The sequence below is a fragment of the Cyprinus carpio genome, chromosome A8 (genome assembly GCF_018340385.1).
Source record: "Cyprinus carpio isolate SPL01 chromosome A8, ASM1834038v1, whole genome shotgun sequence".
Taxonomy (NCBI): domain Eukaryota; kingdom Metazoa; phylum Chordata; class Actinopteri; order Cypriniformes; family Cyprinidae; genus Cyprinus; species Cyprinus carpio.
In genome coordinates, this window is record NC_056579.1 from 13,995,148 (window position 1) to 14,014,440 (window position 19,293).

General features: G+C 36.5%; 2 protein-coding genes across 2 annotated transcripts in view; one reads left to right on the forward strand and one right to left on the reverse strand.

Annotated features, from left to right (window-relative positions):
• The first annotated feature begins 513 nt into the window (after nt 1-513).
• LOC109049306 (solute carrier family 13 member 3-like) overlaps nt 514-19,293 on the forward strand; it is a 42,787-nt gene continuing 24,007 nt past the window's right edge. The window contains exon 1 of the mRNA XM_042762402.1: nt 514-566. The gene's annotated coding sequence lies outside the window, so the exon portion shown is untranslated. The remainder of the gene's footprint in view (nt 567-19,293) is intronic.
• LOC109049497 (melanocortin receptor 3-like) lies at nt 12,913-14,489 on the reverse strand. Its single transcript, XM_019067178.2, has one exon. It carries the CDS (start codon nt 14,184-14,186, stop codon nt 13,203-13,205), a length of 984 nt encoding a protein of 327 aa, XP_018922723.1. The 5' UTR covers nt 14,187-14,489; the 3' UTR covers nt 12,913-13,202.

Sequence of the window (19,293 nt, forward strand, 5' to 3'; positions counted from 1 at the left end):
AGAGAAACAAATATAGGGCACTGTTAAACCCACAGTTTTTTCTGTGGAGATTTCTCACAGAATCAAAATGTTATGTGATTCATAAGAACCGTGGAAAGCAGCCAACTTGGCAGGAAATGAGCACCACGCATTTCACTAGCACGATAATGATCCGCGTGATTGTGTTTGGTGAGTTCTTTTTCTCCATTTTACTCTTATTTTTTACTCACTACTTAATTAGGCCTAATTATAAAGGGTGTAGAAGGTCATAAAAATTCCAATATTTGTTATAATTTAAATGCAATAAATGGCAACAGTATAACAGACATTTCACGGAATAATGTAGTATCTCTATAGCTGACTATTCAACCAAACAAGCAAAGCGTACGTCAGGATCTTTGTGCTGTTGGTGTATTTTTTTTTTTCTTTATTTTTTTCCTCTATTTGTGTTTATTGTAGTATTTTTATTTATGTCTTTTGAGGCGCCTCATAATTTCTGTTTTTAGGTTTGTTGCATAGATTAGTTTTCTTTGCACTGTACTTTCCTTCAAAACTGTCAGAACTACACCTCTATTACGTGGTACAAGGTGAGCCATGTCCATTGATCAAATCTCAGATGACCACTGAAGCCATGTTCTGTTTGTCATGTTTACGTCATTCTGACTTTCTCAAACATTTGGTGATGCTGATTTGACGAACACCTCGCATATGTTCAAGTGTCTGCAGACATGACCGCATGGCTTGAGTTAAAATCAGTTTATGGTTTATTTATACAATGCATTTAACGTTTAAAAACCCGTGACGCGGAGCAGTGTAATGGAGAAAACAAAAGAAAAAAGAATGGGGAAAAAAAAAAAACACTTGTGCTTTTTTAGCACAAACACTTTTTAGAAGCAAAAGACGCAAGACCCGCGCTCAACGATCAAACACCTGTGTCTGGTTTACATAAAAACAATGGAAAAGCAGCGTAGTGGAATCTAAAATGCGTTCTATGTGAACGGTTTTTAATGTCTTTGGCTTTAAGCAGGAAACATGCTGACACACATTATTTTCCTGTACACTCATTCCTCTTAATTCTTTATTCACATCCAATTTTACAAACATTTCCATATAAAAATAATTAGTATTAATAATAAAAAAAACTTTTATAAATATGTATAACAATAATGATAGTAGTAATTATAATAATTTACTTATTTTAATTAACTATTAAATCAAATTAAATTAATGAATTTATGTGGTCACATTTAAAATGAATGTAAATTTGACTATGTAATCTGAGTGCATGAATGATCTCAAAGATTTCTTAAATTAGTGAATGTGATCACAAAAGAAGCGTATTTTAGTAGTATGTGCTCTCAACACAGTAAATGACAACTTCACAACTCGACTCTTATATTTAAAGGAAAGGAAGTTGAGGCGCAATTAATTTTCATGACCTTTTTGCTGCAATCCGCAGTTATATGTACTCACTGTTATTTTTTTCTTTTTCTTTTTATCTTCTTATTTTTTTTATTTTTTATTATTTTTTTTTTTTTTTTATTTTTTGTTGTTTTTTTTTTTCTTTTTAAGTTCTCAAAAAGTCAGAAAATGGCATCCAGACTGACAAACACAACCATTCTGTGTTGCTGGATAAAAACACAGCTTTGCTCTTAAGGAAAGTTGCTCCTGCTGATTCTGGGGTATACACGTGTTTAATTAAAGCCAAAGCTGGAGGAAAGAACTGTCAAAATGGGGTTAGACTTAATATCTCAGGTATTTCATATATTAATAAACAACTGTGAAAATGAACAAATTCATATTTGGCATAAAATGTTATACAGAGTACTGTACATTTTGGTTTAGTTTCCTGTGTCTAAATACATATGGCTGTCAATTTCAAATGCAGACAAACAATATGGTTTTGCTTTATTTTAGTCATTTATGTGCATAATTCACTTGTTGAAGATCATTTCTGGTTAGATAATGTAGCTGCATTTGTCTCCCTAGATTGTGTATCAACAGCTTCACCCATCATCTTTGATTTCTCCACCAAGTTTATTAATGGATCATGGCCAAACATTAGCATCCCATTGCCTCATGTGAATGACTATTCAGTGCTTTTTGTCCTGTGGGGTTGTATAGGACTCGCTTTGAGTAAACTCATCCTCAGTGCCGTTTCCATATGTGTAAGTATTTCTAAATGTACCAGATTTATCTCCTATATTCTGAGCATTTTATTTGAATTATTAGAAGTTATGGTATAGGTTCAGCAAAGCATTAGAATACATGTAGCTAAACACAGACAGGGAAGTAACAAGTTTAAATGACAAATGCTCTTAAAGAGAACACTAAGGAGTAATTGCAAAAATTGACGCAGGAAGTCTGATCCTAGCTTGTGAAAAACTATTTCTAAACTACAAAGGTAATTACATATTTCTGTTCTCAGGTTTTCAAGAAGCTCATAAAACTTCAAAGAAGACAGACTTAAGTACAACCACTGTTTATCATCACCTTGTTTGTTTGCAGAGTGGACATTCCTTACATTTTGCAATTTTTTTTGGTTTAGTAATTTAACATTTTAATAATTAATCTGTGAATTTATCTATGAATCATGATACTCTGAGGAACTGATACTTTATATCTGTTATTTATTTCCAAAATGGGATTGCTGTCATAAGGGCGTGAAAGGGCAGAACATTTTCTTAAACTTTTTTTTTTATTATTATTTTTGGAGGAACTATGCAGATTGAAAACTGTTCTGGTGCATAATCCTCATTTAATACACTTAATCATTTAATAATTCATTATGGATTCGTCTTACTAGTGTTATTCTTGTATGTATATACATTTATAGTATTCAGCATTTTTTATTTTAATTTACTAAAGCAAATTGTAATAGTTTTACAATATTCAAACTAATATGCATTTGTATCCGTATTACTGCTTTAAACTGGCCAGTTATAAGGTTTTGTCCATTTTTTAAGGTTTTTTAAATGTTTTTGGTTTTTTTTGTTTTTGTTGTGTGTGAAAATTGGTTTGCTTCATGGACGCAAATTTTCAGAAAAACTTCTTATGAGGTCATCCTAAAATAGGTGTACTGTGCTTTTGCCCATAAAGTGTATTCCATGGTATGACTAAGATTAAGGATAACAACTTAATGCAAAGAGACAGTTTGAGACAGCCATCATGGAAGTGTACTGATACTCTAATTGAGGAAGTGACTCGTGTGTATAAAATCTGAACAACAGGTTAAGGGGACCTTTACAGCAATAGCATAAAAGACATGTTGATTCCCATCACCTCGTGCTGATTTTTAGAGTGTATGAAGAATTTCCACAGGTTTTTACAGTTGCCAAGTCTGTCAACCTCAAAAAAAGCAGAAGCACTATAGTGGTCTGTACTATATTCTATGACTTCTGAAGCCTCATATGAGAGCTTTATGTGATGATGGACTGAAAGGTGTCATCATTTACTCTCAAACTTTTTCTCACTCTTATCCCCACAAGAAAAATGACATATACCTTATTTTACATAGATGCACTGCTTTTGGCCATGTGGTTTATTTGATGGTTAAGATTAGAATTAGAAAATTTAATGCTGAGTCCTGCGTGCATGTATGTGAGATGGCTTGGATATTACATGACTATGGGCATAACGTGTCTGCAACAGCAAAGAAATCAACCAAAAACTCCTCTGGTAAATTTTTATAATCCAGCTTTACATCACTGCACACAAGCAGACGCTTTATGTGATGTGCTGAGAGGATCAGCAGCTGCCAGCTCCCTTCCCTCAGAAATCTATTGCTCCAGAAATGTGAAAAAACACGCCTGACCACTTTCTTTTCCAGCAGGCTATATTCCCTCTCAGTGAAGGCCAGTTCTGAGAGCATTAAAACCCAGGACCAATCCCTCTAAATCCACCTGCTCAGTTACTTTCTCCAGGCCATATCTATATTAGAAAAAAGGATTTAGTTGGCAAAACACTTCTCCAAGACCAATGTCATCTGCAGATTACTTCGCTTAAAGAAATATCACAGGTTCAAAACTTTACTGACAGCATTTGCAACATATTGTTACTTCGTGTTATATTCGTGCTCAGGTCTCTAATGTGTTTTGCACCAGTTCCTTGTATAGCTCACACATAGCAAAATCTAACTATTTACATATTTTCCACTGGAGGAAAGATAATTAAGGTATTGGCCAGTACACGATGGCAGTAAACTCGAAGCTATGTCTTTAATTCACTCGATTAGTGACGCAGTAGCTCCCTCTTCTGTTGACTCATTGTGGGCATTAATGAAAATGTAGCCTACTTAATGCAGGGGTTTTTAAACTTATTGAAACCAGGGGCCCCTTACAGGGGAGAAGATTTTCCAAGGACCCCCCTCATAATTATAACAGTGTTTAAGGCTAAAGTTAATGTGGGTGGGAGTAATGAGCCTAATATGATTGTTTTATTGATCTCTGCAAAAAGTAATTTTGAGATTTTGCCATTTCAACTTATTTTTTACAGTGCAGATGGTCCCCATTTTATATGTACTGTAGATCAAAAAACCCGGATCTAGCTATTTGTTTTTTGACCTATGAGCTATTTTTTGGATATGCACCGCCAGGATTTTGTGTAGGCTATTTAGTTGAGTTGGCGCATGCTTCTTCAGTCTTTCCATTCTGTTTTAAAAATACAGCACAATATAGGCCTAGGCCTAATTTGCCTAATTTACCATATTTACCACACACACACACACACACACACACACACACACACACACACACACACACACACACCACACACACACACACACACACACACACACATATATATATATATATATATATATATATTTATCACATATATATATATATATTTATATTTACCATAGGCTACCTAATTTACCAGTGCCATTGGTTGCAAACAATATTTATTTTAAATGCTAAGCCGTCATGCACTTAGTATTTTTGTGGGGGCACCTGTCAGTCGTATTAAAATATTTTTTAATACAACTGTCTTAGTATTTAACGTGAATTTAATAAAAAACATTGTAAGCCACTTATTATAATGCCTTCATTGTGCAGAAAATTTCCCATTGTACAGAAGCGAGCAAAGAACATTTACATTTACAATACAAATAACATAATCACTGACTTAAGCCTTGCGCAAGTTGAAACACTCTCAAAAACTCCCTAAGCTGTGAAATTAATCTCTTACCTGATCTTACACACATCTGCACTCTGCTAATTATGATGAGAGAATTGGCGATGAGATGAGAGTGCAGTCAGCAGACGCCGCACTCAGCGGTGACTGAACGCTTGATTGGTCATTTCATTCATGAGCTCAACAGAATCGTGTGTGAGTAGTTAAAAGGCGCAATGCAAAAAGAGATGATTTTTGCTAGTAGCTACTACAGTATGTGTATTTAAGTGTGAGAAAAATAAAATAACCATTATATAGGCTAGTTTAAAACAAGTTTTGATACATGGCGCTCTGGTTCAGCGCCAGCCAAAAGCACAAATGCAGATTTGAATTTAGCAGCTGATGATGCACCGCAATAACGTTTTACTCACACCGGTATGATTGTATCAAATGTATTACTGTGTTGTTGTCATGAGGGGGCACGTGCTCCCTGTTTGAATGGGCATGATGCCTCTGGCCTATCGGCTTATGTCCAGCGGGTCGTAGAGGCGTACGGACCCAGACTGCGCTGCTGGTCTCTATTTGGCAGCCGGGCGTACGTGACTGCGTTGACTTTATTCGATTTTGTTTTGATTATTTTGTCTCTATGTCGGTTGTTTGCCGTGGTTTTATTAAATTATTTTGCGTTTTCTTTATTCGACCTTGATTTGTTTTGATTATTTGGACTGGCTGCTAGTCACATTCTTTGTTTTGTCGATTGTTTGCTTTCCTTTTCTTTTTTCTTTTTTATTACTATATATTTTTGATTGTATTTCCTTGTCAGTCGTTTTCTTTGATACTCAATTATTCTTTGGGGTGCTGTGGGGCCCCCCCAACCTCTTGGGGAACCTACAGTGGAGAACAATAGAGCGTGAGGGATTGTCTGTTGGGGTGGTTTAGGATTTTCTCCATGTAAGTGCTCTCAGCGACCCAGGTGGTGCTTTCAGCTTTTTGTTGTTGTTTTCTTTGTTTTTCCTCTATGTGATTCTTGTTGTTTTCATTTGTTCTGCCCCTAGTTAACATAATATACATTTAATTAGTATCTCTTTTTGTTTGTTTGTAGGTATTTAAAAAGGTATCTGTATCGAACACGTCCCCTTGTGAATTGTGCCCCCCCCCCTTTTTTAAACAAATTCTTTTTGATGTAATAACATTGATTTTAACTGGCAGAAGCATCTCAGTCATTTCTGGGTAGACCAAATCTGTATTGTGGAGTGGTTGTTTATATCCTGGGGTGAAAGTCCCTGGGTGGCTTAGTGGGCTACTATTGCAAATTTTAGGTAAAGATTGTGCCTGAATTTGAAATTGAATACTGAGAGACAAAACTGCAGTAGGCTCCATCAGGGTTGGGTAGGGGTGTATTTTTTTTTTTTTTTTTTTTTTTTTCTCTTCCAGTCGTGATGACAGAGGACTTGTAACAGTTGCAGGAGCTGATAGCCCGGTTGGAGGCAGATAAAGCACACCTTTGCCAAGTAGCAGTGGTGGGCCCCTCTAGCAGTAATGCCTTGCCCCTTAGTGTTTCTTCTGGTAGTATCCCTACCACTGAAAGCTTGGTGTACCTCCCTAGAGAAAGGCGTTGCCCGCTATTTAATGGCAGGGGTGGTTTAAGTTTACGGGAATGGGTAGAGGAAGTAGAGGTGAGTGTATGTGCCCATCATTTATCTTCGGTTGATCGAGCCTTCTTTGTGTATGATCATTTAGAGGGGGAAGCGAAAGAGGAGATTAAATATCGGTCGCGAGAGGAAAGGGAAGACCCCTAAAGGTTCTTGCCATCTTACAGGAACTTTATGGATGTTCTCAGTCCTATGTCGCTTTACAGGAAGCGTTCTTTTCCCGAAAACAACAGGAATGGGAGTCATTGCAGGAGTTTTCACATGCATTACTGTGTTTAATGGAAAGGGTTAAAAAGAATGCCCCCCATGATATGCCTAACACAGAGATTCTACTACGTGATCAATTTGTGGAGTACATTTTTGACACTGCTCTCCTTAGAGAACTCAAGCATTTTGTTCATGAAAAACCAGACTCTAATCTGTTGGATATCATAGGGAGGCTATTAGATGGGAGTGTCAGTGGGTAGTCGGGACTGTAGCTAGTCAGTATCCTTTGCATATGTGTTCCAGTGTGGGGTTCAGAAAAATGTATCAACTGCTAGTTTTGGGTCTAGCTCAGAACTCGTTGAGTTGAAGGAGCCTTTGAAACAGCAGCATAGACAATTAAATCAGTTTACCCAGAATTTTGCAACATTACAGTACCAGCGCAGCCAGGGATCTTCCCATCGTGCAGGTTCAGTTATTTGTAGGCGCTGTCAAAAACCCAGCCATTATGCCCGAGACTGTGATGGTGAGAGGGTCACTCCTCAGTCCCAGTCATCCTCGGGTGTGCCTCCTCGAGGAGGTGCTCCTAGTCCTTTGGTTCGGCAGTCGGAAAACTAATACCCACCGAGTTTGCAGAGCTCCTGGTGGTACCATGAAGTTTGTGCCCACTACTTGTTCCGTCAAGTGTGCTGGACATCCTGTCTTGTTTGAGCCCCCAGGGACTGGGCTACCAGCCAGGTTGTTGGCCTCTCCATCGCTGATTGCAGTAACCCGTGTTACAGTGTACATCCTAGTAGTTAATGTAGGGTCAGAAGACGTTGTATTATATCCTCATATGGTAATTGGTACCCTTAACACTATTAGTGTGGTTATTCTACCAGCAGAGGTTAAGGAGATTAGGACTGTCAGTTGAATGGGAAGGCGAGGAAAGACGCTTTTCCCCCTACCAAGAATCCAAGAGTCTCTTGACGCTCAGACATCTACCCTCTCCCCAGTCCTGCTCCCAAGTCAATCAAATGATGTTGATGGTGGTGACAGCAGGCCAGAGCAATCTGCAACCCCAGTGTCTTACCCCCCTCTGGAAAACACCTATAATAAACATATTGCAAATGAAACTGAACCTTGCGGTGGGGCTCATGCATACCTCTCATTCTGCATGAATCGTTCCCATGATGATGTGTTCCCAAAATGTGTTTGGAAAAACACCACATGGCATTGCTCGTGCTGACATGTACAACAGGCAAGTTAAATTGAGTCACCGAATACCTTTTGTATGTTTCATTTTCTCATTTAGTTTGTTGTAGAGGAAAAGGTATTTTCTGTATTATTTGCTTCACTGTACTAAAGAGTGTTCTTTAGACTGTCTCTGAGTGCTTCAGTTTCAGTATGCTTGAGTTTTCGATGAGCTGAGAGATAACAGGAAATCTATTTAATGTGTGTGTGTGTGTGTGTGTGTGTGTGAAGGAGCAAGACAAGTGTGAGACGAGAAACTATTTTATACCTAGCTTCTTAGAAAATAATTTGCATTAAATACTGAGAAACGCGTCTAGGGGACAAAGTTGGATACCTTAAATGGACACATGTGTTGAATATGCATTATGATTGGTTGAGATAGAACCATAGAAGCAGATTTGATAAAGATATAAATGCTGAGTCAGAGTGTCATTCGGTTCATACTCTGCAGTCAACTAGGATGACTGTATGACTGTAAAACTTTTCAGTATTTTTTTTTTGTGGTTATAAAAACAGACCTAAGCCAAAAATAGCCTTTCCAATGTCTTAAATTGCATTATATAAAATAATGAGGCAATAATGATTGGTTAATTAATAATTATATAGTTTCATTGAATAACACTGTTAAAATACATAATGTCATACAAAATAAACAATTATGTACATTACATGCTTTTTAAAATGCCGGCAAACGGAGTCAAAGACGATGTAATTGCTGCTGCTACACTTACAGGATGATAAAAAACCTTGTTTAATAGGCTATTGACCAAACATTTAATTCAAATATCACACATCTGCTGGATTGACAAATAAACCCTTTTAGTGTTAAAATGTACTCTGTGAGTAATGTACATATTTCACACTTTTGAAAGTGTTATTTTATCCACAAAATGGAGGGAGTCATATATACATTTCAGGAGTGTTAAATTTGAATTTTGTTGTCTTTTTTGGTTTTTTTTGTTTTTTGGTGGTTGGAAATCTTAAAAATTTTAAAAATTGTTTATGGTTTTTTCGTAGTAAAACTGCTTAATTTTCTTTAGCATGATTTCTGAATGGTTGAGACTATAAAATCAATCAGACAACTGTATTAATAAAATCATAGCCATAGGTAACTGTCTAGATTTGTAACTTTTAAATAATAAAATTGATTTAATTATATACTCTTATATTTTATTAACGTTCTATTTTGACCCCTATAATAGGTGTTTTTTTTTTCTCCTTTACTTCCATAATATTTGAGGGAGGGGGGCACAACAATACAGCCCTGCTTAGGGCACCTATTTGACCAGCAGCAGCCCTGTATTTACTTCAATATTTTATGTAGATGAGGGCAAAAATAATATGATTAAAAAACGAAAGAATATGAACAATTCATTGGTGGATGTGTATCAAAGGGGGAAAATTTACCTTTATAATCTTTACACAAATTAAAAGAACGTCATCTGAAACAGCTTTTCATTTTCTTTTGACACCACCCAAATAGCTAGTAAATAATTTTTTAGAGAACACGTCCTGCAGGATTTCTAAATAGCCTAAAATGTCCTGGTTTTGGCTTTGTTTTCCTATTGACCTGCTCTTTACAGTTCTCATACACTATATTATTATATTTGCATTGCTTTGGCCGTTTTCTATAGATCCCACCTTCTCATATGCTACAACTGGTCGATTATGTACAATGACTGCATGCTATTGGTCAAACTACTTTTCAGTCATTACCTTCATGAAAACGAGAAAAACAAAGCCAAAACCCGGACATTTTAAGCAATTTAGAAATCTCGGCCAGACTTGTTTATGGAAAAAGAAGAAGGGTTGTCACCCTACATAAAGCTGTTTAGATATTGTTTTTAGCAAATCCACATTCATTCTGGCTTCATTCAAGGTAGTCCTATGCCCCCCCCAACAAATCCGGTTGTTTCTTACTTTTTTTTTTTTCAATACCATGTACCGGCAAATAGAACTGTGCCCAAAAACTTTGAATCAGAAAATAATTTTTTTCCACAAAGCTCAAACAGACAAAGCAACTGTTTAATTTGATGGTTTGCTTCCTTCTGAAGAGTAAAAAAAATAAATAAATAAATAAAGAGATTTCGGATCTCAGAAATGTCAGAAAGCAGAGAACCGAGAGAGGGAGAGAAATGTCAACTGACCCCTTGAGTGCTGAACGAACTCACATTCTCGTGACACATTGTAGACAGTGGGCTGATGGTTTTCCAGGTACTAAGTAAGTAAGTGATCTCACTGTGATATTTTTTCCTTTTTTTAAACAAACTTTAATCTTTCATTTAGCTGCAGGCGGCCCCAAAGCACACAGTAATGACTCATTCATATGCGTTCTCCGATATTTCTTTCCTGGTGAGAAGCTCTCAGATCACTGCCATAGGATTTCTGCCAACTCTCATGTATTCAGTAACATTGCTGATGTGTGTAGGTACCCAATGACCTTCCCCCTGTCATGCAGTGGAGGTGTGTTTTACGTTAAAGCCACAGAATACATAGCACAAAAAGTCCAGCGTTTTGTGCCATTATTGACCCCTGTGGTTATCAGTCATATATTTGCTTTGGGGTTTGCATCATAGCATAAAGGATGCCAATTACACATGCTAAACCCCAAGACATCATGTGAATCACTGGATTCAGCCCGTTTTCCCTTCAGGACTACAACAATTAAGGTCTAGAAAGTGTGAAGGGGTTGTACATTAACGTCACTAGCTACTGGCCTCATTGATAAGTGATAAACATTCCTGTCCTGTTACTTTCTTGTTTTCCCCTCTAGCTTTAGCAGTAATAACAAGCAATAGCAGGATCATGGGTTTGATTGATAAAACTATCTGCCAAATGAAGGTTCACAGCCAGTTCTTTCTATTTATTTGGTATTTCTAAATACATATGCTTCAATGGATCCAGAACAGGCTAAATCATGGTACTGTATGTGTCATTTATAAATTTCCCATGAATTTATATTTTAGTTCTTTCTAAAATACGCTTGGGGAGGGACACAGATTTTAATCCAACCTATAACTGCTCATTGGGCAGTTCTTCATAATTGAATGTTTTATGAATTCTACTGTATGTGCATTCATACAGGTCACCATTAATGGATCATTAAGGAAGGACTTTAACAACTTTTCTCATTTTATTTAGTTTTTTTTTTTCTCTCATTTTTGAGCGGCATGAAGTGTTCATGCAGGACAATATATAGAGTTCTTCTGGCAAACTAAGACTCACAACAAAGTTATTTAATTATTTTTTGGAGCGGGAGCAACATTAAAAGTTAAAAATTTAAGATTTTTCTATGACAAAAGTACTCTGGGAGAATAATATACCAATATTGACATTTAAAGCTTATATAAAGTAGATTACTTGCAATGACTGAGGATAGCCTTGGATTTTTTTTTATTTTTTATCTTTGTTCATCCCACTGTTCACTTTACAGTTCAAATTAAATGCAGATATGATAGAACTCTGCATTAAAAGCATTTGTGGTGAGAAGGAAGAGAATTTGAATCTGATCTGAAAAATCACACAGATCCACACACACTTTTTTTATGGAGGCAATAAACTGGCATTCATATATCCCACATGAAAAAAAACAGAACACATGCTGTGTTTAAGCTAAACCCTTTTATTTTACATGTTTTTATTTTTTATTTTTGCAGATACTCGCTGGAGTTTGTGTTCACAGATACAAGTGAAGTGCTAAAGCTGATGTGCTAAAAGTGTTCATAGAGTGCAAGCACAGTCCTGATAACATTGCAGTGAGAGTCAATATACTGTAGGTCAGCTAAATAAGCAGAATATCAAACTCAAACCACTATAGAAAAGCTAAACTATTTAGCTATTTAATGGAATAAGAGGGATAACTGTTCAGAGCCAACATGTGGGTAGTGCTCTGACACCCAGCGAAGTTGTGCTTTGGGCGACCTGAGTTTGAATTCTGGTTTGTGGTCTTTCTAATCTTATCCACCTCACTTTTTTTCCACTTCTGAATAAAAAAAAAAAAAAAAAAAGACAAAAAAAAACAAACAAAAAAAAAAACAAGAGGGATATTTGGTGTTTGAACTGAAATGTTTAGTTGGGTATTGCTGTCTTAAGTCTGACAAAAAATAAATGGGGAGACATTCCACCACTGAAAGGCAAATATAGAGAAATTTGAGACTTAGACAGCTAAATGATCAACACATGATGACTGCAGCAGTTGGGTTGAGTTTGACGGCATATTGTTGCTCCACTTCAGCAGCTTTGAACAGAGGCATTTACACACCAAAATGACCTGAACACTGTCACAGATACCTAAAATATATTATATACACGTTTTGCACAAATTTATGCAGTTGAGATAATCCAAAGAGCATATGCTTAAACAACCAAATTAACAGTTTCAGTGATTCATGACAATTTGATTGGCACAAAAACGTTTAATTTTTAGAAAAATAGTAAGCATAAACATCCATCCTTGAACCTAACCATCGGTGGGGCATAAGCAAATCGAAAACGCTCAAATGAGATCATACAAATTTACCACCAATTCAACAAAACGTAAAGCAGTTACAAAGTACCAAGAGATTGTCTACTTCACTGAAAACACACTCAAATGATCAATGTCACCAACTGACTCATTTGAATTCTCACCTAGAAATAATGCAGAATTTCATATATTTCATATTAATGTTAATCATAGTGTATTTTTTTATTTTGTTGAATCCTAAAATCCATTTATTTCAAGGTTGTCATTTATTGTCAGACCCAGCTGCACTCGACTAACACATAATTGGTCTGCTCTTTCAGCAAGCAATTCAATCTACCCTTCATTTCTCTGATTTTCTTGCAGCATCTGAGCTTTCCAAATCTTTCCTAGTGCTCGACAAATTTATAGTCCAATTTTTCTGAATTCTATGTGTCTGCTTTTGACCGTATCCTCCTCTCTAGATATGTAATATCATTATGAGCACCACACTTTGGCATCTTACATCAAGGTAAACATCTTGTTTGCACACTCAGTCTCCTTTCAGATCAGACATTCATCTAAAGTGGAGGTTGACAGCCAAAACAGCAGAGTATCTCCTTAAAAGTCTTCCTCATTTCCAGACTGCGGCAGGCGTAGATGAGGGGGTCAATCACAGAGTTGCACATAATGAGGACCAGGTACGTGGTGAAGTGAGACATGTAGCAGAGGCAGAGCGCATGGTGCGGACAGGACACCAGCAGAATGAGGTGGAGGAAAAACGGAGCCCAGCAACACACAAACACGCCGAGGAGGATGGAGATGGTCACAGCTCCCTTCATGCAGCTGCGCTGACGCGGGGCTGGGTTGCCGGCTGCAGCTGCTGCTGGGGGTAATGCTGCGATTCTCTGGACGTGAAGTCTGGCGAGAAGAAACATGTGTACGTAGAGAGTGGCCATGAGCACCAACATGGCAAAGAACATTGTGATTAGACAAACAATCACGGTCTTGCTCTCTGAGTACACTATGAAGACGATTCCACAAACCACACACACCAACCAGATCACAGCGATGGCCACCAATGCTCTGCGTACGGTCACTATGCTGTGGTAGCGTAAGGCGTAGAAGATCGTGACGTAGCGGTCGACAGCAATCGCCAAGAGGTTGCAGATTGATGCCACGAGAGAAATGCAGATCATTGAATCAAACACATTGTCCATCAAACGCACAAAATGGTCACTGGCCACCAAAAGGCGACTGTTTAGTACAGCAATGACAATGGTCTCCAAAGAGTTGGATACACTCACCAACATGTCCGCAGCAGCCAGGCTGCACAGGAAAAAATACATCGGAGAGTGAAGGTTCTTGTTTTTGACCACGGCCAAGATGACGAGGATGTTCTCCAGAAGACTCACAATACCCAAGGTGAGAAAAACCTCCGCCTGGATCTGAACCTGCTCGCACAGCGCCCCTGCTGGAGGATCAACCATGCTGCCATTAGGAGGCAAAGACGTGCTGTTTGCAGGTTTCTGCCCTTTAAGAAACTGCAGGTATGAGTCGTTCATCGGGAATTGTGAAGATAAAGAGATGGGGAAGAACAGACAGCAGATGAGGGATGGAAATTACAGAGGAAAGGAAAAAAATTCAAGCAGAAAAAAATGATAAAGAGTAAAAAAACTGGACTAAATAATAAAGGAATCTGAAAGCTGCAGGTGTAGTTAACAAATCAGGTGTTGCAGTTCTCCCAATTTTGGCTTCAAAAATGCTCTGCTGCTCCTCTGTTTGTTGGATATGCTTCTGTAGAAATGCTCTGTGATTCAGAGGCTCGGAGAAAACAGACTCTCTCACAGCCACTGTCTGTACGTCAGCAGATGCAGCCTCCTCCTTCTCTGTGTGTTTGCTTAAGATTTTAAATGAAAGCTGTGAGTACATAAACACACACACACACACACACACACACACACACACACATAGTGCAGGGCAACAGGTGTGTGCTTTCTTTGATCTAAATCTGTCACACTTAGATTTTTATTATTGTTTAGATTTTATATTAAACTTCTAATGCTCATACACTGTGGTGCATAGATGTCATCTTTATATGTCATTTTGTTGGTTAAATATGACAACATACAAGCTGTAAAGCACTATATGTCTGAAAAGCATTTAAAACTTATTTTTACTTGACACAGCATCTTAAAAATGTGGTGTTCATGTACGAATCACCTTGCAAGGGACAAATACATACACCTAGAGCATGTTTAAGTAGTAAAACATGCTACAAAGTGATTTAAAGACTGACATTCTTTTAATTTGACATGCAATTTTAAAAACAAGGTGTATGCCCAAGCAACGTTAAATACACCAGTTCAGTCCATGTTTACACAGAAATAAAAGCTGTGCTGTTAACCACAAAAACTCGTTTGGTGTGAACCAAACTTAAATCATGTTCTAGAATGTGGAATGGTTCACCCAAAAATTTTAATTTGTGAAAAATTTACTCACCCTCATGCCATCCAAGTTGTGTGTGTATTTTTTTTTTTATCATCAGAACAACACCAATGGATCCTCTGCACTGAATGTGTGCCATCAAAATGAGAGTTCAAATAGCTGATAAAAACATCACAATAATCCACAAGTAATCCACATGACTCAAAAACATCAATAAACATCTTGTGATCTGAAAATCTGTATGTTTGTAATAAATAAACCCATCATGGAGATGTTATTAGCTTCAAACTGCTGCTTCAATCTGGCTAAAATATGAGTCTATAATATTGCTTTCTCCAATGGAAAAAGTCATCTAGTCTGAATCATGAGAGAAATCAAGCACCGTTTGTCGGTGGATTTTGATATCTTTTTTTTAATGAAAGTTATTATGGATTATGATTTTGACTAAAATTTTGACCAGAAACTATGTTTTAAAGTTAAAATGCCTTGATGGATTTGTTTATAACAAGCATGCAGTTTTTCAATTCACAAGATGTTAATTTATGGACTGGAGACGTTGATTATTTGTGGATTACTGTAATCATCTGTTTGGACTAATTCTGGTGGTACCCATTCACTGTAATAGATCCATTTGTTGAGCTAAAATTCTTTAAATCTGTTCCAAATCAAATTTAAATTTTTGAGCTATTGCATGGAAGAATTCTGTAATCACTTGATTTTACAGCTCGCTGTGATAAAGACGTCCTTGAAGAACTGTACAGTCATTTTCTGCACTTGAGAAAGATATCTGTTCTCTCATTCCATGCAGCAGTATCCAGGGTAACTTGTGTGTGTGTGTGTGTGTGTGTATATATATATATATATATATATATATATATATAGCTATATATGTATATATATATATATATATATATATATATACATATATACAGTAATATATATCTATATACAGAATAATATATATTATCTATATTATATGCAATATATATACATATATATTGCATATATGTATATATACATATATATATATACACATATATATATATATATATATATATACATATATATATATACACATATATATGTATATGTATTTTTTTTTCTTTGACACAAGTCTTTAATTGTGAAACCTTAAGGAGAGAAATGCATTACAATGCGTGTAATGCCACAAAAAAAAAAAAAAATTACAGAAACCTACTGTATATGAAGGGAATAACTGAGTTTGATCATATATTTCTGTGGGTGTGCGTATGTGTGAATGTGAGAAGGATTTTAGTGTGGGTCTGTGTGATGAGTCTATTCCCAGAGGATATCGATTGATTTTTTCACACCTCATCACCTGCTTCAGTGACTTCATGAAAAGTTCTAGACCAGACTGTTTCACATCGTGCTTGGTTCACACTCCAGCAGATAATCATTTATCAATACATCTGACTCCATTTGGTGCCTTCTCAGGAAACACAGGGAAAAAACAAAAGCTAAATTTATCAGTTAATCTAAGAGTAGTATTGCTGATAGTAGAGATGAAGCATGTTAAATTGACGTAATTAAATTAAATTCACATTTATTTGTATAGTGCTTTTCAATATACAATTCGTTGCAAAGCAGCTTTACAGAAAATGAAAGTTGGCACATATAGCAGTAGCTTATCAGTGGTGACTATGTCAAGGTGATGTCCATATGGCAGAAATGTACAGAAAAATTCATGCAGCTAGTTAATGACATGCATTCAAACAAACGGTGAACACATTTAACAGCAATGATTATATGTTGCGATCAGACATCTAGGAAAATGTTATAGTTTTGTATGTGTGATGTATTCAATCTGAGGTTGTATGAGTTTTTGGTGTCTTCTCTTCTCAGGTGTTGGTCTTCAGAACTTTCTCTTCTCAGATCTTCGTTAGGGCTGGATCCAGACTGAAGCTTGTGTAGTTACCTCAGGGTTCCCATCATGTGGCAGAAACAGAAAAGCAAACAGAGAAAAATTTGCATATTGCTGTTCAAACCAGGCAAAAAAATTATAATGTGTCCAAACAAAGTAAAGAATGATCATGTATATTTGACCAGATATAACTGGAGTACAAGGTTATGGGATACATTTTGTGAATGCTTGGCTTATGAGATGTGTCTTTAAACTAGATTTAAACAAGAGAGAGTGTGTCTGAATCTCAAACATTTTCAGGAAGGCTGTTTCAGAGTTTGGGAGCCAAATGCGAAAAGCTCATTTAGAGGACATTGCTATCCTAGGTACTATCAAAAGTCAAGAGTTTTAGACCTTAGGGAGCGTGATGGATTGTAGTGTGATATAAGACAGGTTAGGTACGCAGGAGCTAAACCACTTAGGGCCTTATAAGTAAGTAGCAATATTTTGTAATTGATACAGAACTGTAAAATTAGGGTAATATTGTCATATTTTCTTGATCTTGTAAGGACTCTAGCAGCTGCATTTGGACTACCTGTAGCTTGTTTATTGAAAATGCAGGAAAACCAAATAGCAGTGCATGACAATAGTCCGGTCTGGTCATGAATGCATGAACTAGCTTTTCTGCATCAGAAACAGGTAACATGTTCTGTAGCTTGGCAATATTTCTAAGATGGAAGAATGCTGTTTTTGTAAACAAATTAACCTGACCATCAAACCAATATACAGTGATTCAGTCAGAATGAATGGAGCTTTGGAATGAGAAATTAGTTGTTTTTTTGGACATTTTGATTATCCTTTCCAATGGCTAAATCAAGGACATACCAGCCTCAGCAACTTTTGAATATGTAAACAGAATATGTAATGAATACTGTTAAAGAATACTGATGGTGTTTAAACACAGTTTGTATTCCACAGGCAGTGAACCTAATTCAACATAATGCACATTGGAGTTAGTTTACTACATTGACTGTGGAATACAAAATCAGATTCAAACTACAGTTAATCTTAGTGCTCGCCCCCTTGGATGCAGCGAATCTCACAAAGAGGTGTCCTGGTCACCTTAAAAAGAAATGATGTTTTACAAAAGGAAAATTAAACTAATTTACACCCAAATTCTCATTACTGCAATGCAAAATACAGAGTCATTCTCATTACTGTAACAAGAAAACATATATTTATATATAATTTTAGTATTTAAACATTGATAGCATTTATTGCATGCCTTAATAATTAATTAAACATTTTTAATTAAATCATTGCAAATACACTTAATAGGTGATGAAATATTGTTGTAATTAATAATAATTTTTTGTAATGTTTTTGAATGTTTTGAATTCTGAGTTTTCAGAGTTCATTGGAAATTTAGTTCCAGTTTCTTATAACGTTTTGCTATTAAATATTGGACGAATGACAGGACACTATTGGGGCATCAAAAATCACCTTTAAAAGCAAAAAAGCCATTTACTGTAATTCTCAGCCATGTAAATTCCTGTTCATCATTGCATACCTGTCAGAGCATGTAGCTGTGAGGAGGAATATAACCTTTGCTCAGGAGTCCATTCCTGTCTTAATCAAATCACCTTGACTTGCACCTCTCTCTGACTCATAAAGTGCACAGTACAGCTTTTGTCTCCTGGGGACATGAATAGCTCATGGACAGGACTCCTTTGGGGTTTTACTTATGCCCACAGTGCCATAATGTATAACAACATATTCACTCTCCAAAGATGTGCTTGGTTTCGGTAACTGCTATACTTTTGGAATTACAACTAAGTTTCAGAGTTAAAGGAACAGTTCACCCAAAAATGAAAATTTGGTAAAAATGTCCTCGCCCTCAGGCTATCCAAAATGTAGACTAGTTTGTTTCTTCATCGGAACAGATTTGGAGAAATTTAGCTTTACATCACTTGCTCCCCAATGGATCCTCTGCAGTGAATTGGTGCCATCAGAATGAAATATGCACAGATCAAGCATGGTTTACAAGCAAAAACAGTTCTAAACAAATATTGTGATGTTTTTATCAGCTGTTTGGACTCTTATTCTAATCTGATGGCATCCATTCCCTGCAGAGTATCTATTTGGTGAGCAGGTGATGTAATGCTACATTCCTAGAAATCTGTTCTGATGAAGAAACAAACTCTTCTACATTTTGGATGGCCTGAGGGTGAGTGCTTTTTCAGCAAATTTTCATGTGAGCTATTCCATTAAGGTCTCTTAAGAAATGTTCTTTAAAAAAAAAAAAAAAAAAAAGTATGGCTTATTTTTGTTCTAGTCTGAGTCTTTTTAAACCTGAATGGCTT

What these genes read in the sequence shown, in the direction of transcription:
- LOC109049497 (XM_019067178.2), bottom strand. Translation starts at nt 14,186, where the DNA reads ATGAACGACTCATACCTGCAGTTTCTTAAAGGGCAGAAACCTGCAAAC.